This window comes from Schistocerca nitens, chromosome 10 (assembly GCF_023898315.1).
Source record: "Schistocerca nitens isolate TAMUIC-IGC-003100 chromosome 10, iqSchNite1.1, whole genome shotgun sequence".
Lineage (NCBI taxonomy): Eukaryota > Metazoa > Arthropoda > Insecta > Orthoptera > Acrididae > Schistocerca > Schistocerca nitens.
The window spans coordinates 72478440-72502142 of NC_064623.1; the positions used below are offsets into that span (position 1 = coordinate 72478440).

The 23703-nt window shown below is 44.4% G+C and overlaps 1 protein-coding gene across 2 annotated transcripts in view; it reads right to left on the minus strand.

Moving 5' to 3' along the window:
- The window catches only part of LOC126210073 (hypoxia up-regulated protein 1), a 108050-nt gene that overhangs the window by 31311 nt on the left and 53036 nt on the right, over positions 1–23703 (minus strand). For both annotated transcript variants that reach the window (XM_049939196.1, XM_049939195.1), the window contains exons 6-11: positions 20744–20930; positions 15228–15377; positions 14040–14237; positions 10507–10685; positions 8792–9051; positions 446–794 (exon numbers count right to left, since the gene is read on the minus strand). In XM_049939196.1, the coding sequence (XP_049795153.1) occupies positions 446–794; positions 8792–9051; positions 10507–10685; positions 14040–14237; positions 15228–15377; positions 20744–20930 (1323 nt within the window). The remainder of the gene's footprint in view (positions 1–445; positions 795–8791; positions 9052–10506; positions 10686–14039; positions 14238–15227; positions 15378–20743; positions 20931–23703) is intronic.

A 23703-nucleotide genomic window follows, 5' to 3' on the forward strand; every position in this document is an offset into this window, starting at 1 on the left:
ATCTGCAGGCCATACAGTCTACGCGAGCAAGCAGCGGGCGCTGAGCTAGTAATACAAAAAAATATCTTCAAAAATCTAAGTCCAGTAATACAAGAAAATAACTTAAGAAAATCTAAGTTAAAAGAAGCACCTACAATCAAACTTACTTTACTTATGTTTATTTTCGGTCATGTGACTTTGCCTGCAGGGATAGAAATTTACAAGACGATTCCAATGACCACGTAAGATCTCCAGTTACAAATGTGAATTGTGTTATCACTCATACTAACCTATATCTTCCAGACAATCCACAGCCACATTTTTACACCACCCCAGAAACCCAGCATTGGACAGGACATACAGATAACGAGAACATTTAGAGGAGTAGCAATACTAAGGCGAGACAGGCGAGTTACAGAGCACTCTCCTATTCCATCTCATTACACATAGCACCAGCATTACTTACTTCTTGATCGATGACTGGAACTGCTCGCTATTAAGAGCTGGCACACCACTCTTTTCTTCTGCTGCATTGATTGGCTCTTTCAGCAAAATTATTTTAGGCTTCTTTTCCGTCGGCTTCGTTACGTTTTTCGCATCTGCCTTTTCAGCACCCTCTTTAGCATTTTTCTCCTCCGTTTCGGCTTTCTCTCCAGTTGATTTCTCGTCATCAGACTTTTGCTCTTTTCCTTCACCCTCTTGTCTGGCAGTCTCTCCTCCCTCTTGACCTTCCTTTCCCAAACTGTCTTCACTTTGCTTCTCTTCTGCTTTCTCATCCTTTTCTTGCTTTTGCTCATCTTTTTTCTCATCGGAAGCTATTCAAAGGAAAAAAGTTTTCCAAATTATGTTGCAATTTAGGTACCACATCCGCAGAATTTTATGTAACATTCATTTTTAGAAATATTACCCTTTGCTGCTTTGCATTCCTTATCTTTACAATAAATACTTACAGAAACATAAGGCAATCAAAGCAGTTAAACTTTTTATTTTCCACTTACATAACTCCTTGGATTTTCTGTGTTTACTGATAAAATTCTACACAAAAGAATGAGTAATGTGTGATAGTTTTATGCAGTACTGGAATGGAACAACTTTTACCTAAGGGTCACATAATGCGATTGGTGTGGGTACTGAAGTGCGGATACACCGAAAACAATGTAGCAGTCTACTGCCCCTTCCATTCTTCTGTGTCTTAATGACTACACCAAAACTCCAAATTTGCATTTCATGGCCAATAAGGGAAGGACATATGACAAAATTATGACTTCAATTTAGGTAAATATGACTCTGTAAGCAATGAATGCCCTTTTTTTGGGGGGGGGGGGGGGGGGTTTAAGGGCGCTCAACTACTGAGGTCATTAGCGCCCAGTCACAATTGTTAGAGCAAATAGAATCTAGTAAAACTCAAGGGGGGGGGGGGGGCACCAGAAAGTTCTTACAAAGATGCAGATAAAATAAGTGAAGGCGTTACATGTCTTTGGACAAGCCAGTCAAAGTAATGAAACGAAGAACACTGCAGCTGCTCGAGCGTCATCCGCTAAAATATCCTGTAAAGTAGATGGCAGAGACAGGACAACACGAGACTGACTAAAATGGGGACACGACAATAAAACATGGCGCACTGTTAATGCATGACCACAAGGGCACTGCGGGGCTGGGTCACCGGAGAGCAGGTAGTGGTGGCTAAACCGGTAATGCCCAATCCGCAACCTGGTCAGAAGGACCTCTTCTCGCCGAGATGGTCGGGAGGAGGTTGTCCAAGCAGTTGGGAACTGTTTTACTGCCCGGAGCTTGTTTCCTTGAAGTAATGACCAAGTATCCCACCACAAAGACACAAGCCTCTTACAAACAACCCCACTAATGTCAGAAGACGGGACACAATGGGAGGCTGGCCGAGGCAGGAGGACTGCAGCCTTGGCTGCAGCATCAGCAGCCTCATTCCCAGGCACTCCTACATGGCCGGGAACCCACAGAAAGCTGACAGGAGAGCCATCAGCAGCAGAAGAATGGAGGGACTGCTGGATCCGTTGCACCAAGGGATGGACCGGATATGGAGCTCCAAGGCTCTGAAGAGCACTGAGTGAATCATAGCAGAGTACATATGATGAATGGCAGTGGCGGCCGGCATACTGAACGGCCTGATGGAGAGCAAAAAGCTCGGCCGTAAAGCTGGAACACTGGTCGAGGAGCCGGTATTTAAAGGTGCCAGCCCCAACGACAAAGGCACAGCCGACGCCACCGTCAGTTTTGGAGCCATCAGTGTAAATAAAGGTGTGACTGGCAAGTCGCGCACGAAGTTCGACAAACCGTGAGCAATACACTGCAGCCGGAGTACCCTCCTTCGGGAGCGAGCTGAGGTCGAGATAAATATGAACCGGAGCCTGGAGCCATGGTGGTGTCTGGCTCTCACCCTCTCTGAAGGTGGTGGGGAGGGCAAAATCCAATTGTAAGCAGGCGACGAAAGCGGACTCCGGGGGGCAGCAGGGCAGACACATACAACCCGTACTGACGATCGAGAGAATCGGCGAAGAAGGACTGGTAAGAGGGGTGGTCGGGCATAGACAACAGCCGGCAGGCATACCGACACAGCAGTACGTCGCGCCGGTAGGTCAACGGTAACTCGGCAGCTTCAGCATAAAGACTCTCGACAGGACTAGTGTAGAAGGCTCCGGTCGCAAGACGTAACCCCCGATGGTGGATGGAGTTGAGCCGGCGTAAGAGGGATGGCCGAGCGGACGAGTAGACAAAGCTCCCATAATCCAGCTTCGATCGGACTATGGACCGATACAAGCGAAGCAGGACAGTGCGATCCGCTCCCCAAGATGAACCACTAAGAACTCTGAGGACATTAAGGGAATGTGTACAACGGGCAGCCAAATAAGAGACGTGCGGAGACCAACAAAGTTTCCTGTCCAGTGTGAGCCCTAGAAACTTAGTTGTTTCCACGAATGGGAGAACAACGGGACCGAGATGTAAGGATGGCGGAAGGAACACTTTATATCGCCAAAAGTTGATGCAAACCGTCTTCTCTTCAGAGAACCGGAAGCCATTTGCCACACTCCATGAGTATAGGCTGTCTAGACAACACTGAAGACAGCGCTCCAGGAGGCATGTTCTCTGGGCACTGCAGTAGATCATGAAGTCATCGACAAAAAGAGAGCCTGAGACATTAGGTGGAATACAATCCATAACAGGATTGATCGCTATGGCAAAAAGGGCTACGCTCAAGACTGAGCCCTGAGGCACTCTGTTCTCCTGGAGGAAGATGTCGGACAAGGCGGAACCCACACATACCCTAAACTTTCGGTCTGTTAAAAAGGAATCAATAAAAAGGGGCAGGCGACCGTGTAGACCCCACCTGTGCATAGTGCGGAGGATACCTCCTCTCCAACAGGTATCATAAGCCTTCTCCAAATCGAAGAACACGGCGACCGTTTGGCGCTTTCGCAAAAAGTTGTTCATGATAAATGTCGACAAGGTCACAAGGTGGTCAACAGCGGAGCGGCGGCGACTAAAGTCGCATTGAACATTGGTAAGTAGCCCTCGAGATTCAAGAATCCAAACTAACCGAACGTTAACCATGCGCTCCATCACCTTACAGACACAGCTCTTATGAGAAATGGGGCGGTAACTAGAAGGAAGGTGTCTATCCTTCCCGGGTTTGGGTATAGGAACAACGACGGCGTCACGCCAACGCATGGGGACTTGACCTTCGGTCCAGACGCGATTGTAGGTACGAAGAAGGAAGCTTTTGCCTGCCGGAGAAAGGTGGGCCAGCATCTGAACGTGAATGGCATCTGGCCCCGGAGCAGAGGACCAGGACAGTGCAAGTGCACGTTCGAGTTCCCGTATAGTAAAGGGGGCATTATAATGTTCCAGATTCAGCGAGTGGAAGGAAGGTCGCCGAGCCTCTTCTGCCTTTTTCCTGGGAAGGAAGGCAGGGTGGTAATGGGCGGAGCTTGAAACCTCCGCGAAAAAGCGGCCGAAGGTGTTGGAGACATCCACAGGATCAACAAGGACCTCATTACCTGAAGTCAGGCCTGGTACCGAGGAGTGGGCCTTAATGCCCGACAGCCGGCGCAGGCCACCCCAGACGACAGAAGAGGGAGTAAAACTGTTAAAGGAGCTGGTGAAAGAGGCCCAACAAGCTTTTTTGCTGTCTTTGATGACTCTACGGCATTGCGCTCGGAGTCGTTTGTATCCAATACAATTCGCCAATGTAGGATGGAGGCGAAAGGTGCATAAAGCACGTCGTCGAGCACGGATAGCGTCTCTACAAGCCTCATTCCACCAGGGGACGGAAACGCGACGTGAAGAAGAGGTAGTACGAGGAATGGAACGTTCGGCAGCACTGATGATAACAGCCGTGAGGTATTCGACCTGACTGTCACAACTGAGAAAATCGTGGTCCGGAAAGGTCGCCAGGGAGAAGTAAAGTCCCCAGTCAGCTTTCGGTAAGTTCCAGCTCTAAGGACGTGGGGATGGGGTGTGGTGCAGGAGACAAACACAGGGGAAATGGTCGCTCGAATAGATGTCAGAAAGGACATACCACTCGAACCGACGGGCAAGAGTGGTAGAACAGATCGAGAGGTCCAAGTGGGAGTAGGTATGAGTAGAGTCTGAGAGGAAAGTCGGGGCGCCAGTATTGAGGCAGACAAGATTGAGATGGTTGAAGACATCCGCCAAGAGGGAGCCTCTCTGACAGGATGCAGGAGAGCCCCAAAGGGGATGATGGGCATTGAAGTCGCCAAACAATAAAAACGGCAGAGGAAGCTGAACAATCAGGTGCATCATGTCAGCCCGACTAACTGCGGATGACGATGGAGTGTAGACAGTACAAACGGAAAAAGTAAAGGCAGAAAGAGTAATACGGACAGCTATTGCTTGGAGTGGGGTGGTCAATGGGATGGGATGGTAATAGACATCGTCCCGAACGAGCAACATGACCCCACCATGAGCTAACATGGCCCCACCATGAGCTGGAATACCGTCCACAGGGGTGAGGTCAGACCGCTTCGAGGTATAGTGGGTAAAAGCAATACGGTCACAGTTGGGCGCAACTTGGTTTCCTGGAGACCAAGGACGAGCGGACATTGCAAGCGGAGGAGCAGTTTTAATTCCTCCCGATTAGATCGAATACCTCTTATGTTCCAATGTAACAAAGCCATCGCTAGTCAGAAAAAAGGGGGAGCGAAACGGGTGAAGAGCTGGTCACCTCGACGGCCGCGGAGGGCCAGGTTTCGAGGGAACAACGCTACAACCGGCGGGAGGTGGATCCTGTTCCATCGAGTCATCGCCAGCTGCGGCCGCTTTCCCGGGTTGCATAGGAGGGGCAGCATCATTCGCCAACGAGAGGCCAGCTGAGCGCCTGGCAGCAGAGCGTCCCGGCGAAACTGAGGACGGCCGGGAGCAGCAACTCACGGATGGAGCACCAGACGAAACGCGCCGGGGTGGAGAGGGGGATAAAGACTACTTCTTGGAGGCCTTCTGGGAAGTCCGATGAGGCACGGGGATGGTGGACTGGACCCGAGGAAGGTCCTCACGCGCGGGGTCCATTTTGGAACGCCGGACCTCGGAAGCCGGGGTCCAGAATGTTTCTGAGAAGAGGATCGCTTCTCAGGCGGCGGTGGGGGAGGAGGAGGAAGGGTGGTCCCTGGGGCACAAGGGGCAGGGGCTGCGAGGGAGGAGGATTTGGAAGGGAGGGATTTGGGAGGCGGAGGCATAGACCCCCGATGGGGTGAGGAGGTGGAGGGGGGGACAGGATAGGGGTGAGGATACTGTGGAAGGAGTGGACACGACTGAGGCAAACGAAGTTGTCAACGTCACGGGATGGAGGCGGTCATACTTCTTCCTGGCCTCAGAATAAGAGAGGCGATCCAAAGTTTTTAATTCTTGAATCTTCTTCTCCATCTGATACGCGGGGCAGTCTAAAGATCTAGGCGAGTGGATGCCAGGACAATTGACGCACCGAGGTGGTGGGGTGCATGTATGTTCCTCACGAAGAGGATGTCCACAATCGCCACAAAGGGGCTCAGCCTCACACCGTGACGACATGTGCCCAAAGCGCAAACACCGAAAGCAGCGCATAGGAGACGGGACATAAGGTCGCACGTCGCACCGGTAGCACATCACCTTTACCTTCTCCGGGAGAACATCCCCCTCGAAGGCGAGGATAAAAGCCCCGGTGTCGATGCGACGGTCTTTGGGGCCGCGCTGGACTCGCCGGACGAAATGCACGCCTCGGCGCTCCAGGTTGGCCCTGAGCTCCTCATCAGATTGCAGCAGGAGGTCCCGATGAAAAATAACCCCCTGCGTCCTATTCAGTGCCAGATGCAGGACAATGGACACTGGGATGTCCCCTAGTCGGTCACACGCCTGGAGCGCCGCCGACTGAGTGGTGGAGGTGGTCTTTATAAGAACAGACCCCGAACGCATTTTACTGAGAGCCTCGATTTCCCCGAAGATGTCCTCGATGTGCTGGACAAAGAACATGGGCTTGGAGGTGGCGAACGTCCCCACAACGGTCCGAGAACAGACTAAATAGCGGGGGAAGTACTTCGCCCCAAGCCGGCGGGCCTGTCCTTCCTCCCAGGGAGTGGCCAAGGGGGAAAGGGTAGGAGAACCAGAACCAGAGACAGTACCTTTCTTTTTAAAAGACTCGGCGGCAGAGCGACCCAATACATGTTGACGTTTCATCTGCGAAACGTCCGCCCCGATACCACCCACTCTGACCATGGGCTCTCCCCACGGGCGCCACCCAGCCTCAGCAAGGGCCACCTGGCAGGATGACTGTTGCCGGGAGTCCTGATGCCCCAAGGAGACGGGCATCTACTCCTTGGCCGACATGGGGAGGGTGCAGCTCAGGCATCGGCAGTACGATCCCTGTTGTCAGGGGGCTACAACCTAGAGGGTACATGACGACCCCACCACAACGGGCTGGCTACCGTGCTGGATTTCGGGTGCCATGGAAAGTCCATCATGATCGTAGGTGCAGATGGGGACGCAACTATGGGCTTAACTTGTGCAACCCATCAGGCATTTAGGCCCAATTTGAGGAATAGTGAGTGTGGTTACAACGCAGTTACAATGCTGAGTGCCAAGGTCTTAGTGCACTGAGGACCAGTGAGACACCACGTAAGGCGTCCTTCCCCAAAAGGCTCTTACTTCTGTAGAATTTTGAAAAATGGAGGTCAAACCCCAAGGGGGACCATAAATGGAAGGCCGAAACGGTTGAAACTCCTTTTAGTCGCCTCTTACGACAGGCAGGAATACCTCGGGCCTATTCTTATCCCGGACCCGCAGGGGGAGGCAATGAATGTGTAAATGTATACTGTTCTGTACACAAAATAATGGAAAGCCTACTCCTCATCTACTGATGCGTGAAGCACAGAAACGTAAAAGAAAACAGTATTCCTGCAGGCTTTTGAGCTCCTCCTCTGCCTCTAGTAAAAGAACACTCATTAACACATGCACCTGCACAGACACCAAAACATATACTCCCACAGCTATAGCGAGACTGATTATTTGTTATAATTAAAACAGCTGCAGTTTTAGGAATGTGTGTTTGGGTGTCTGTGTGGTAATATGTATACTTTCACTAGAAGAGCAAAAGCTCTAAAGGCAGTGTGAATACTGTTTTCTGTTACACGTTTCCATCCTCCGCACATTGATGTGCTATAGACAAATGGTTGCCTTTCCCCTATTCTATGTCTTGTTCCATCCAGGAATTTCCATTATTGTTACATATTGTTCCACACGTGTGTGTGTGTGTGTGTGTGTGTGTGTGTGTAGGAGGCAAGCATCCCTTCTTGCCCTCCCTTGCTTACGGAGTATGGACAAATCTGTCCTCATAAAAAAACTTATTGTGCTACACAAGATCCTCATTTATCCGAAATAGCTCAGACTGGATGCAATCCAGATTACCGCAAATACAGATAACCCAGAAATTCTCTATTAAATACAATACGCTTCAGTTTCTGGAGGAAATAACTTCGAATTACCCCATCACTGACAGCTGTTGTATTCCAAGACAAGTTTTTCACCATTCCAACCAACCTCAGCTGGCTGTGAAGTTAGGATCACCATCAAGTAGCTTGCCGTTCGAGTTTAGCGCCTTTTCCTACACGATTGGATATCTGAACAGCACACTCTCCAGACCGAACCAAACAAATAAATAATGCATCATCATCTTTTTTACTAAACCCCAGGTCTGCAAACTGTTGAATGATCTTTTTGAAGCAGAAATCTTCATTTTATTTTCAGTTCCTCTTGTAGTCTGGTAAGTTATGTTGCTACACAATATTTTGCTGCTATGCTCTTCAGTGGTTCTCATTTGTCTATCCTGTTTATTGCTTTCCTTTCTTTCACTCTGAAGCCATTCACACACACACACACACACACACACACACACACACACACACACACACACACCACACACACACACACACTTCACTCACTCTCTCACCAGAATAGCTGAAAACAAGAAGAGATTGCTGTGTACAACAACTATTTCAAAGTAAGGTTTTACATGTAATAAGCGTCCACTGTTAACAATTGGTGAAGATGTTGTTAACGGTTGATAAACAACTCCCACAAAAGAGCAATTTAAATGAAAAACTGGATTACCGCACTGGCCAGCCATGTAGACAACCGATACTGAGCAATGTATGAGCGTGGACACTACTGTGATCAAAGCGTTAATTACTGACATTTTTACAACTTCTTAAACCCAAGTCCGTACTTTTACTGGCTGACTTGCACGGTACCTGTTCGACATATAAAATAGCTTGGCAGCTGTAGCGGGGCTACTTACAGGTGAAGAGCTTGCTGATTGTGCTGCCAATCTTCGATAGTGTCCCCTCGGCATCAGCGGCCTCAGCCTCCTGCTCCTCAGGGGAGACTGTCTTCTCCAGAGCGAGCTCCACTCCCGACAGCTGCAGCACACCGCTCTCGTCCATCGAGAAGTGCGCCTTTATACCCTTCGATTCCACTCCGTGCGAGTCCTTGTGCTTGGACAGTGCCTCGCTCACCCCAGTAAGGTCCACACGACTCAGGTTGAGCGAACCGAGGGCTCTGAAATAATGACGACAATGAATGTGAAGTACGGTTATCTAACTACCCCCACACAGAAACATTCATGCTCTTTGTGAATAATTGTTACTCTAGCATCTGAACTGTAGGAAAGTGCTGTGTTTGGGCAGTAGCACTTCCACCGCCACACCAAAAAATTCAGCCACATTCAAAGACTATATCCTACACACAAATAAAGCTAGAAACTTGGGGTCAGTTTTAACTTAACACTGTAACTAAACGTTGACCTTGGTGGCACTTTTACACAGCCAGTTTATTTAGTTACCAGTAGAGGCATCACTTGCTCATTCATTACCCAGTTTTCCCCCCACAAATGTGAAAGTGTGCCAAAAATATCATTTTTCAGCAAAACGGAGCACCACCTTGGTAGCTGCAGGTAGGAGCATTTCTCAACACTGAGCTTCCTCAATAACAGATCAGCCGTAATAACTGAACCTTATTACTCTATCCCGAAGTACCTCAGAGTTATTCTCTATGGGAATCTGGCATTTGAGGAGCAACGTGACTAACGTCTTGGTACAAAACAATATCTTAGGAAAACTCGACATTGCGAGTTGACAAGTGAGGCCTCTCAGGTTTCGGTAGTCGACTTTAGTCTCTTGTTACTCAGGAGGCGAGTATGCTCGCCCCGTGCAGTACCAATCTCACCACACTTGAGATGTTTCATGATGCCGCCAGGTGACAGGATTCTCGCTTCGGACTCTGACTGAGAAGACTGAAGTTCTGCCCCAACATTAGACTGGTAGTAACAGCCAAATCCAAATGGAGCAAAATTGACAATGACGATACAGACCCAAGTCAGTGACACAAACCTGTCAGGCAACATCTTTGCAGCTGGAGAAGCTTTAACTCTAGTATCACTGCCCTAGTGAGGTGACAGACAGTAGATACTTTGACACTGCCAGGACACAAGAGGAACAGGCTAGAATACCATCATAAGAGCTGCTAATCCCTTGGTAACAGCCCAGCATGTAGGTAATTAGACACTTAACTGCAATTGTACAGGAATTGGCCAAAGTAGAACTGCCATGTTAAATTGGGATCACACTGCAATAATGAGACGTGTGTGTGTGTGTGTGTGTGTGTGTGTGTGTGTTTTTTTTTTTGCTCAGCAGACAATGATCCATTTCCTTCACTGCCTTATTTGCATCATGCCTTCAGATATTGTGCTGCAAGAGGCTCTGGATTCAGCAAAATCAGTACACTTCACTAAATGCCATCCAAGTAGTGCCATCAACACACTACAAAGACAACTGCACCATTTGCCTCTGATGTGGGAGTTGGAGGAATGGTAAGCTGGTCAGATTTTCTAAATCTCTGTAATTATCATATGTCATTCATTTGCAAAAACTGGTTACATTACCTCATCCTCATTAGTTGTTTCCCTCCTGCATTTCTATTATTGTAAAATTTACAAATAATGTGTGGACTACTTACTGTAGCTCATGTTCAGGAAGACTATCAAGGTCTCCATACCCTACATAGAATGAAAAGTCATTCACATGCTTATTGAATGTGAGTACTTTCTTCTGCGGATAGGGATTCATCGGGCCAAAGAGGGTTCGACGAATCTGCTTTGTTCCAGCACCATTTTCTAATTCTCGTTCAAACACCACCTGAAAGAAGAGCAATTACACAACATTTACGAAAGATTTATTTATTCGTGTGTGTGTTTGCAAATTATCCACATATACTTTAATTTTTTTTAAAATGGTACAAAACCTTATGTATATTGCTACAATTTTAACGAATATTTTCCTCTAGAATACGCTAGTACAAACAATTAATTTTTTACCACCAGAAGGCAATGTTGTGCCCCAAATCCTACTGTTTATCATCCCCGAAATCTTTCCTGTCTATTCACTTCTGGGTATACGCGAAGACTTTACCCTCGTATTGCGTTCACAGCCAATTTTCTGTCTATATTTTTGCTTTGCCCTCTTCCTATAAGACAGTCTCACAAGCTCTACTCATTTAAAACTATGTTTTGACTCTCAGGAAAATTAGAAACATTGTCAAGAAAAAAGTGAGTGACAAAAAAGACAAATTTGAAAATTACTTCCCAGAAGCGATCGGAAAGCCAATGATCAGGAGCACAGCTTCTTACGTGTAATTTTGTGAGTAATTTCAGTTTCTGACAAGTATTGTGCAAATAAGTGCAGTTATCTTTGAAATTTAACATGAAACATGTTTTGTAAACACATTAAACAGTAGTTTCCCTTAAAAGCATATATTCTGGATTATCCTTCTTATAATGTAATTTTAAAAATCTTTCCTTGTCTTCCATCCTTCCAGATCTGCAATATGCTCTCTACACAGCTTCTGCTTTCTGGTTGCTGATAATTCTTTTAAATGTAACAACACTGTTTTACATGATAGGCAACAGCATTTTTTTATCATCTCACTATCATATTGAGAAAAGTCACGTACAGAATGGAAACAATTGCTACAAGAACAGGGAAGACTAACAAATGTTTCTTCCTCCTATGGGTCACAAATTAAAATTTGTGAGCAGTGGAAAAAATTGTCACCTGCTCTATATCAATAGACATAGTGGCACCATTTGCAATTTTATTTTCAAACACCATGGCCAGTTTCAGACACCAAGGCCGTTTTCGAATACTGTATTTCACAGGTTGTAAGATGCACCTTAATTTTTACGCAATTATTTTTCAATAACAACATTTTTACCATTTTCATTATTAGATTGCAAAGCCACACTAAAAAACTCTTAGTTTATAAAACCAAATTGACCTTTAAAAGTCCCTAAAAATTGTCATATGAACTACTTCTTCTCCGTCCTATTCATATATACGATGGTCTTCACTGCAATCGACGGCGTTACTTATGCCACACATTTTGAAATATTTAACAATAATGTTATATCTCACTCTATACCAAGACTGTTTTATCTGCTGACACACTTGTTTGGTTGTATGTCATTTTATAGGTCAAAGTTGGAATTGTGAAGTAAGTCCAGAATAACAGCAAGCTCTTTATTTCCCTGTCTTAATTTCTCTTTAACAGAATTTTTCAAGTGACTACCAAACTGATCTAGCATGAGAATAGAACATTTCTTCAATAAAACACCTTTCCTTCTTTCCCACATTCTCTTAATCCATAATTTCATACCAGCCTCATCTGTTCAACCCATGTCATGTACATGAACACCAACCTGGTGGTATTTCAGAAGGTTCTCCCATTGTTTTGAACTTCAAAATGATCATTGGATTAAGTCTAGCACCATCAGCACATCAAAGGACAACAGTGTAGTGCATTTTTTTCATGTCCAACAGTTTTTATAGTTTGAGTTTAACAACTTTTAATGCAACAGTTCTGTTATGCAGCACATAAAATGTCCGTTTTGTCCACGTTTGCTACTTGGCTTAGTTCCACACTGGCTTTCTTTCAAAGTTGAGAAATAAAGTGATGGAAAGATATTTTCTCTTCATCCTCTTGTGGCATTTTCTGACACATTTTGGTTTTGGTTCACATGCTATGTCCATGACACTTCATAAACGTGTAGCATCAACCAGCTCCACCCTTACAGTGTTAAGTTCCACTGTAGTGCTAACTTGAAGAGTGTATCTTTGAATTATTTTTGCATTAATTCTAGTGCCATTTTGACAGTGTCCTTTAATCCATTTCAATATCTTATCTTATAGTTTTGGCCATTTTGCATTCAGTCATCTATTTACACATTTAGTCCTCATTTTTTTCCCTTCTTTCTTTCTTTTCTCCAGTTCTCCTTTACTAGCCCACCAATCGTGATTGGTTTTTTCCTGTTGGTGTAGGACTAAAACGCCACTTGACTGCTGTTTCCATGTTCTGCATGTGCTATTACTTTCAATTTATAGCCTGCATTATATGAATACCTTTTATTTTTTCCATTATAAAACCAGCTACTAACAAAATAACCCAAATAACTTTCAATTCAAGTTCACTAGCACTGCAGACTGCAATAACGCATCATAGACTAGACAGTGTTCTGGGTTTGTGATGGCAGAGCAGGAGGGAGACAGCATTAACAAGCTTGTGAATTGCCACAATCCATGCTCATCACTTCAGTGCATGGCTGCTGCTTACCGATTCCAATGTTGCCATATAGAGATACGTTTCCCACAGCATCAAATGTATGCCCATTTTTAAGACTTGTGGGAATTTTAAACCAAAGACTGGACATTTTTATATTAATTTCAAATATAAGATGCACTTAAACTTTGAAGGCAATTTTTCTACGAAAAACTGAATCTTATAGTCCACAAAATATGGCAGTTATCCAAACAACATTGAAAAACAAGGTAAACATAGAATAAGAAGTAGTAGTAAAGGAAATTGTGTCGCCAATGGGAGAAGTACGAGCTACTATGGTTTTATTTAGTTATTTGTGCAGTCTCAGAAGATAAATGGCAGTTTGCTGTCTTACCCTTCAAACTATAGTCCAGTTAAAATTACTTGATAACTGACACTTCATAGGATGTAGTTAGTTTCCACCAATGAGAATGGTTAACATCGTGCCCGTACCATTCGCTGTTGCCAAATTACCACAACAATTAATTCACTTCCAATTCCATGTCTGGCTCGCTTTCTTTCTTACTGTTTTTTGCTTTTACCGCTATAACTGAAATCCTGCTGCAGAATACATTTTTCTGTTTACTCATCCAGGGTAGTCTCAAGTGTCATGAACAAAGCAATCGATTCTCATTGTGCACAGATTGTTGATCGCAGTTTTCTCGGTTGTACTGCACATCACAAGATTGTGGTTAGTTTAGGGCTACAAAACCCATTGTCTATCACAGTTCAGCCATTGGTCACTCAAAAATCATCTGTCAACAGAGCACCTTCCATTTCTGTCATAGCTCACAGTGGCCACCTCCAACATTGGTCCGCAATTACACATCAGTAGCGATAAGCGACAGACAAACTGTCACATAATTTTAATTGGACTATAATATCTGAGCCAAGCTCACCTGGATGGGGAAGAGGACGGCATCCTTGGTGAGGAACTTCTTGACCTTGAAGCCAGTGCTGAGGTCGGCTGCCTTGTAGACGGCTCCCAGCGCTGCCGCTTCGTCCGTGTTGATGCTTTTCCCCAGCTCGAGGCCCACCGCTGCTGCCAGCCGCTCCTGCACCTTAGGCACGCGTGTCCCAGCCCCCACAAGGATCACCTGCAATTGTAAAACTGACCATACATCTCCTCCTGGGGTACCACTTCGCCCGAGCCGAGGTGTCTACTCCCAGCCATATGGAGTGTCATCATGGCAGGAAATGTTGGTACCACGGGAAGTGTCAGGAAGGTCCAATCGTGCAAAAATGTCCCAACAGATTTAAACAAATCTCGCATCGGCGCTACATCTGATGACTGTTGTCTGCGAGTATCCCGATGTTGAGGAAAGGAGACTATTTCCTACGACATTTTGGAAAGGAACAAAGGAGTTACTTGTAGTGGGAAGTGAGTACTGAGATTTGAATCATGATGTCACAGGCACAGTGCTTCCTTGTGTGTCACATTGTTAAATAAATGACTGCAATAAGATCTTTCTCGGCGGTACAAAACTACTACACACTGTACATGTCAGCAGACCAAACACTCCATTGCATTATTAATACTAACCTATGCAGATAAAAGTTTATCAGATGTTCAGCTCATGCTAGTCTCAGAGAAATTATGAGAAATGATTTACTGTTTCTTGGCCCACAACCCTCGCCCTCTTCCACGCAGCTGTTCAGGCACAAAGAAGAGATGCCGAGGTAGCAATCGCATGTGCGATAATCTTGCTTGTCTAACGTGTGTGCATTTCTCTTCTGGAGAAGGCTTTGCCCGAAAATTTATGTTACAATTTTCTCGATGTGCCAGTCTGCAACTCCACATGTCATGTTTATAGTCATTGTGTTACTGTAAACACAGTCAATTTAAACAAAAGTTAAGAATGACACATGCTCAACCAGTTACTAATTAATGCATGCAGATGCACAAATGTATGTCCTGAGAATCCCTCCCACCCACACCTATCTACCTGTCAGCATTAAAAAGTGAGAGGCAGAGGCAGAGAGAGAGGACAACCCATGAACGTCTGCTCCATTATTTTCTGTTATTTATATTAACTAACTAATTAATTAGTGTAATATGGTAATAAAAACTTTGCTAGTCTACAAACCTGACTGATGACATTCATGTCGAGCCCAGATGCCTTGAGAGCTTGTTCTACTGGCTTTTGTATCCTATCAAAAAGATCCGCACACAGCTCTTCGAAATCGTCACGAGTCACCAGCAGTTTGAAATCCACATCGTCCAAAAGACCCTCCACCTGCAAACGTTAACAAATACACAGTGTAGTAGCAAATTATGTCAAAAAATCTGACTGCTTAAAAGAGCTTTTTTCATGTCATAAGATTATAAAAACGTAGTGTGCTTTAAAACACAATATATGAAATAATTACGAGGAACTATACATTCAAGCTAATAAAGCATTTGACAACAAACTAATCACCAGTATGAAAGGTATTCACAAAGTGAATCATTTACCTTAAATATTTCACCTGAGCCTTACAATTACTTTCAGCAAATAGGTAATTCAGTTGAGAAAACTAAAATTATAAAGGAGATTGAATGGCTACACGATACTTTCTGGAGGTGAAGTTCCAGTACTGCACTAAGACACTACTGCTCCCTCTCCCCTTAATTGGACAGGAGACAGTGGCAGGTTTGTGTAGGTTGAAAAGCAAAAGAAGCACACTCCAACCCCTCTCAAGCCGCAACACAAAATGGTTCTTCCTTTTTTTTACGCTTGCATTATTTAGTTCTCTTCATAATTTTTTTCACTCTTCATTTGAACCGTTAGCCAGTTTTCAAGCCACTGAAGATAGGCATTTACACGAATACTGTTTTCTGCACCGAGAGCCGCTACTCACTGGGATTGCGCCATTGTCACAGCTGCAAGTATAACACTTAAAAAGAACCTGTTCTATAGCCGAGTGGAACACACAGCACTTAGCCAAATGTTGTTTAGTATACGACACATACCAGCAAGTAGTTGCTCTCAGTTCAAAATACAGAGTTACCATACAAGAAACTAGCTCAACTTTTAATCACAAGTGATTAGTTACACACTCCAGTTAAAACCAAATAACAGGTTCCACAAGCCTATTACATTATAAACACATTCCGTGCAGGCCACAAAGTGAACCAAAGCTTGCGAAATTGTTCACATTACTGTAGCACTTTGTACATGTATCAATAAATCTACTTCCGGTTGCTTTTTCTCCACACATTTTCTCAGGTTACACGTAACTGCTTTGAAACAATGTTTGACTACACATATTCCACTATGCTGCGAGCTAAGAATAAATTATTATTGTATTTTTCCTTTGCAGTACCTGGATTTCAACTTTCACACCATTATCGAGTAAAACACTAGAAGTTCTTACACCACTAACATATCGTATCGTGTAGAGTCAGCCTTGAAGCTGCACAACTGTTACTCAGCATCATCAAGAACTTTTTGTCGCTTTCATATCTAAAGAAGATTATACCACAACTAAGTAGATTACTCTCTTATTTGTTTTTGACAAACACGAGCAACTACACAAAAAGCTGAATGATAAATTTCGACTCTTCACTGTCCTACAGTATACCACACTTTTAGGATACACGAGTGCTCTTCACAACAACGGGAGCTGTGAACACATCTCCCCTCCACACAGGAATGGCGGAATGACTCGCACAGCGGAATGACTCTGCGCACAGGCTAGGTTGTTCCAGCTCTAAAACACCTGCCGGCAGGTAAAGTTGGGCAACAGTAGGCAAACAGCTGATACGAGCAGTCAGGCAGCCGGACCGTAGAATACACTAAGTGCACACTCTGAACATGTGGAAAAGGCCACACAGCACGTAGGCAATCCATCCTGTGCATGCTCTGCAATCGACCTGACGGGAACACGGCAGGGCCTGCACATATTGTTGTGGCATCAGAATGAGCTAATGGTCATGTCAGACGACAGTCTGCCACAAATGGTACAGATATAGCACGACAGCCATCTGGCGATAGCGCACATGGAATGAAGAGAATTAGCAGACATTACCCATTCTCAGAAACAGATACCAGTTCTAAACCCCTGCAAATCCGCACACATGCAGTAGACAGCAATAACACTCAAAGCTGACATACTGAAAGCCTTCAATCATAAGGTAGGTAGGTAGGTACATAAAGTACTTATTTCCAAAAAGCATCTGACTCAGTACCACACCCACACTTATTGTCAAAAGTACAATCATATAGGGTATCAAGTGAAATTTGTGACCGAATTGAGGACTTCTTGGTAGGGTGGACACAACATGTTATCTTGGCTGGAAAGACATCATCAGATGTAGAAGTAACTTGGGTGTGCCCCAGGGAAGTGTGTTGGGACCCTTGGTGTTCATGTTGTGTATTAACAGCCTTGCAGACAGTATTAACTGTAACCTCAAACTTTTTGAAGATGATGCAGTTATCTATAATGGAGTACTACCTGAAAGAAGCTGCATAAATATTCAGTCAGATATTGCTAAGATTTCAAAGTGATGCAAAGACTGGCAGCTTTTTTAAATGTCCAGAAATGTAAAATTGTACACTTCACAAAATGAAAAAACATCGTATCCTATGACTATAACGTCAGCGAATCACTGCTGGAATCTGCCCACTCACACAAATACCTGGGTGCAACACTTTGTACAGAAATGAAATTTAATGATCACATAGGCACAGTCGTGGGTAAAGCAAGTCTTAGACTAATTTATTGGTAGAATACTGGGGAAGTGCAATCAATCTTCAAAGGAGCTTGCTTACAAATCACTCGTGCAACTAGTTCTTGAATGCTGCTCAAGTGTGTGGAACCTGTACTAAATGGGACTAAGAAGGGATATTGAAAGTATACAGATAAGGGCAGCATGAATGGTCACAGGTCTGTGACCCGTGGGTGAATGTCAAGAGATACTGAAGAAAGTGAGCTAGCAGACTCTTGAAGACTGACATTAACCATCCAACAAAAGTCTACTAAGAAATTTTCAGGAACAGTCTTTAAATGATGACTAGGAATATACAACAATACCCTACATATCACTCACAGAGATATCTTGAGAATAAGATCAGAATAATTATTGTACACGCTCCATTCGTGAACAGAACGGGAAGAAATCCTAACAACTGGTACAATGGGATGTAGACTCTGCCATGCACTTCACAGTGATTTGCAGAGTATAGATGTAGATGATGCACATGTGCGCAGAAGGGAGAAGTCTGAGCATGCTTTGTGCTCGTTATTGTTTACTGAGTACCATCATAGTTGACATCTGTGGGCAGCAGCCAACTTCAAGTTTTTATACTAGAGACTTCTGCATGTCTTAGTGAGGAAATTTTCATACATCCAGCAGACTTTTCTTATGCAAGCTGTTTGGAAAAAGCAGTCTCTGTACAGCATGCTTTTTATTATAGAAAGAGAGTGGACCAAACAAGCATTGAGTATCGTAATCGATGTGTACAGTGAGTAAAGATGTCTTTACAAGTCGACAATAGAAAATCCAGCATGGAGTAATGACAATATTAGTAATAGGTGTAGGTGCAAAACTCTCCCTGCAATATATCCTCTGTTTCAATAACCCTCCTAGCCTCTGTTCTTCACCCCCACGTCCCCTTCCTTGTTCCCACTCCAGCACTACAAAGCCCCCTGTTCCACCAACACACCCCACAGTCTTTTTACTTTTCTCCTTTTCCATTGCCTCTGCAACCCCTCCCCCCCCCCCCCCCCCAACCTACCGAAAGCACGTAGCTGCCCTACCCTCTCCTCACCTCACCCCTGTATGCTCCCATAAGCAGCACTTTGCCAACCCCCACCCGTAACCTTCTCCTCTTCCAGCCTCCTCCTTGCCCCCACCACCCAGATTGATTGCTTCTCCCGTCATAATCAGCTGCTCGCAGTCTGGCCTTGGCAGTCAGAGACAGTAGGAGAGGGGAGCAGGGGGGGGGGGGGGGGGGAGGGGGAGAGAGAGAGAGAGAGAGAGAGAGAGAGAGAGAGAGAGAGAGAGAGAGAGAGAGAGAGAGAGTGGTTTAATCAGGAAGAAGACCTTTTTGTCCGAAAGCTTACTTGTTTTACCATATTTTTGTTGTGACTATCTACAATTCAACATCTATGCTATATGGTGAGTAGCATTCAAAATACTGTCTTCACAATCCTTGTGGCCTTATTTCTGAGCAAAGAGGCAAGTAGCTTTACATGTGTTATTTTTAATTTGTATACACAGCACCTTAATCAATAAGGGTTCACATTTGATATGATTACATCTTTTGCTTTATTTCAGCAAGTAAAGGAGAAGTTTGGTATAGTTAGCAAGAAAGTCCGCTCACAAAATGAATGAATAAATGGTTGAATTCTTATTTCTGGACACATGAAACTGCCTCTTGCACTACTGCAAATTCCTCCATGTATCACTCACAGGAGCTTGTCATAAAAAATGACATGTCCAATCTCTCATAATTCCAAAATTCTTTCAGATCTTCTGGCTTCAATTCTCTAACAAAATATTTCCCCTTGCCATCTTCCCTTTGCCAGAGATGAATGTGATGTTTGGTTTCTCATTGTCATTTTGCTCTAATTCTAAGGGTTACCGACCGAGCGAAGACAATAGCTCCAAAAACGAACTGCATCCTCCTGACCCAAAATGCTGCACAACAATCACTTTAGATATATTGTTGCAGAAGCAAGAGGCATAATATAAAACTAACAGTTGAGCCCATAATTCAGAATGGTAGCAATATAACTCTGTGATATCCAAGTTATGACAACAAAAGTACCTTAATAAATATGAACCTCAAGCTCTCATAAATGTTTCATTCAAATTAACGACTTTACAAGAAATCAGACATTTTCCTTTTAGTTTCGCATGTTACTGCCGTCTAAGAGTGCATGGATTCGTGCCATGAATTTTCTGCATTTATCATGCAACTATTTGATGCGAACCAGTCTGCAGTTCCGAACACACATGCTTGAGGCACTGCTGCAGGGATTTACAGTGTAAGTGCATCGTAAGATGTGGGCTTAACTTAGGCAGTTGGCACTCTTGTTGACACTACCGCAGGAACGAATACATTCAGACCATTAACAGCACACAGGTCGGACAGAACTCTTAATCAGCCATGGCTTTTGATGTGTGATGACTGCTATTAAAAGTTCTGAAACTCTGAGGCACTGCTAGAAACACTCTGAATATACACAGAGCTCCCCGTGCCCACGTAGCGAGACTGAACTCTGAGGCCACCTATTACTCTGATGAGGCACAATTGGTATAGGTCTGGTTAAAATTAGTGAACTTTCAAACCAGAGGTAGGAAGCCCTGTAATAAAAATGAACAGTTTTCTCAATGCTCTGCAAAATCAAGGTGAACAGGTAAAACTCTTCTCTATCAGTGACTGGCACCCTACTAAATGTTTAACAGCCTAGTATGGAACATATTTTAATTTGAATAGATACAATTCAGTAGCAGTGTTATTTTAGAAGTTCTTTCAAGTATCACCCATTCCGAACAAATACCCAACACCTGACTAGCCAGAAGGTGCCAGAAATCTGGCCAACGGACAGATAAGAAAGTTCCGAAATACTGAAATGCGAGGGACCGGAGAGCCCTAACAGCTGGTGCGCTCACCTGTGCGTAGTGCTCGGCGTTGGCACTCAGCACATTCTTCAATCGACCAGCCTCCTTGAAAAGCTTCGCCAGGGCACGGGGGCTGCTGAACACGTCGCTCTTCGTCTTTCCCTGCTCGTTGAACTTTTTCGCCAAGTAGTCGCGCAAGCGTAGCTGCATCTCCAAGCCGCCCAATGTTCGATCGAATCTGGAATGGGGAATACGATGCGGAGTCACATGTACAGTAAAACCACGTTGTGTGTTCACATTTAACAGTACAGCTGGGCAACTTCTATCACCTGACATTACTGACATGCAAGTTACTGAATTTTTCTTTAATAGCAAAAAATGTGAAAAATACAGTTTACACATTTCCCTGCACAATTCTCACATTGAATGAGACACTAATTTTGACCAACAATAAATACTCTAGTATTTTAAACATAGCTGCACAACAGCAACGGTTCCACGTAATAAAATTATAAACAGCCGACCAGTTGCAATGGATAAAGAATTCTTTACCTAGGTTTCGACAAATATACATTTGTCTTCTTCAGAAGGTGGCAATTTTACATTAGTCGGTTGTGAGCTCTGCAAAACCCATGTACTAATTTATATTTACGTGACAAACCCTAATTCTAGGGCTATATTTCATTTTTGACAAATGAATCTATGCCGACATTTGTAAAAACGAGGATGGTACATTAGTCCTTACTAATGTAAAATGGCCACCTTCTGAAGAAGACAAATTTATATTTGTCGAAACCTAGGTAAAGAATTCTTTATTCATTGCAACTGGTTGGATGTTTATAATTTTAATAAATACTCTCTTGACATTTGATCATGTAACGACAGTGGAAGGAGTCAAATTAGTGTCAGCATATCATATCATATCACAAACGTAGCTCAAAGTAAGAGCTTGGCCTGTTTTGTATTTGCAGTCTCACTTGTATTGTTTATAACAGAAAAAACACACTATGTGATCAAAAGTATCCAGACATCTGGGTGAAAATGACTTACAAGTTCGTGGCGCCCTCCATCGGTAATGTTGGAATTCAATATGGTGTTGGCCCACCCTTAGCCTTGATGACAGCTTCCACTCTCACAAGCATACATTGAATCAGGTGCTGGCAGGTTTACTGGGGAACGGCAGCCGATTCTTCACCGAGTGCTGCCCTGACGGGAGATATCTATGTCCACAGGTAAGGCCTGGAACGAAGTCGGCATTCCAAAACATCCCAAAGGTGTCCTATAGGATTCAGATCAGGACTTTGTGCAGGTCAGTCCATTACAGGGATGTTATTGTCGTGTAACCCCTTCGTCACAGGCCGTGCATTATGAACAGGTACTCAATCGTGTTGAAAGATGCAATTGCCATCCCCAAATTGCTCTTCAACAATGGGAAGCATGAAGGTGCTTAAAACATCATTGTAAGCCTGTGCTGTGATAGTGCCACGCGGAACAAGGGGGTGCAAGCCCCCTCCATGAAAAACACGACCACACCATAACACCACCGCCTCCGAATTTTACTGTTGGCATTACACGCGCTGGCAGATGACTTTCACTGGGGATTCTCCAAACCCACACCCTGCCATTGGATCGCCACATTGTGTACTGTGATTTGTCACTCCATACCACTTTTTCCACTGTTCAATCGTCAAATGTTTACGCTCCTTACACCAAGTGAGGTGTCTGGCATTTAGCTACATGATGTGTGACATGAGAGCCGCTCAACCATGAAATCCAAGTTTTCTCACCTCCCGTATGTCATAGTATTTGCAGTGGATCCTGATGCAGTTTGGAATTCCTGTGTGATGGTCTGGGTAAATGTCTGCCGGTTACACATGACGATCATCTTCAATTGTCTGCAGTCTGACAGTCAATAGACGAGGTCGGCCTGTACACTTTTGTGCAGTATGTGTCCCTTCACGTATCCACTTCACTATCACATCAAAAACAGTGGACCTAGGGATGTTTAGTAGTGTGGAAATCTCACATATAGATGTAGGACACACGTGACACCCAATCACTTGACCACGTTGGAAGTCCACAACTCATGCAGAGTGCCCCATTATGCTCTCTCACAATGTCTAATGGCTACTGAGGTCACTGATATGGAGTAACTGGCAGTGCAATGCACCGAATATGAAAAACTTATGTTTTTGGGGGTGTCCGGATACTTTTGATCACATAATGTGTATTTGTTTACAGGAGGCAGCACGAAAATCTGGAAAATTTGAAGCTACCATCAGCTAAACTATAGTTCCAGTTCCCATTCCGGGCTGACAACAATGCTCACTTCCATTAACGAATAACAGGGTACCGGTGTGATGCTGGGCCCAAATACATTGCTAAATTGTTTTTTAAAAACTCTAGCAGCATGTCTGCTATGTGAAGGGTACTGTGTTGTCCTTATCTACGTTATCACACTTGTCTCCAATCAGCTCACATAAGGTTAACAATTTTTTCAGGTTCGAACATTACATATCCTACAAACACTAGTGCCATTTCAGCCACTGTCAAGGTAAGACCACAGCTCTTTCTGAGATGTGTCCCAGATTATTTTCACACAAAACAATGGATAAAAACACACAAATTAGTAGGGTTGTAGAAGTATACAAAATGATCTACAATCAACCAGAATTGTTCACATTTAACAACCTGTCCACAGCAGTCTCAGCCACTTTGTGTAGAGTCCTCAGATCACCACCCAAACACTGCCAGTGGGCACTCCATAAGAATGGGTTCTTTCGCCTGCTCCCCACCCCAAAGTCAGCAGATGCACAAAAACTGCACTTCAAGAGGTAATCACACCTCCCTCTAACAGTCCCAGTGCATTTCAACTTCAAACAGGTTTGTCCTTATAGTTCAAATTCCTCGACCTTTGCGTATAACGAGCCGATACTTTCTGACTACCCCGGACGGCTTGCACAATCTCAGACCACTAAATCAGTTGTGGATCTGGTATGACACTACAGGAA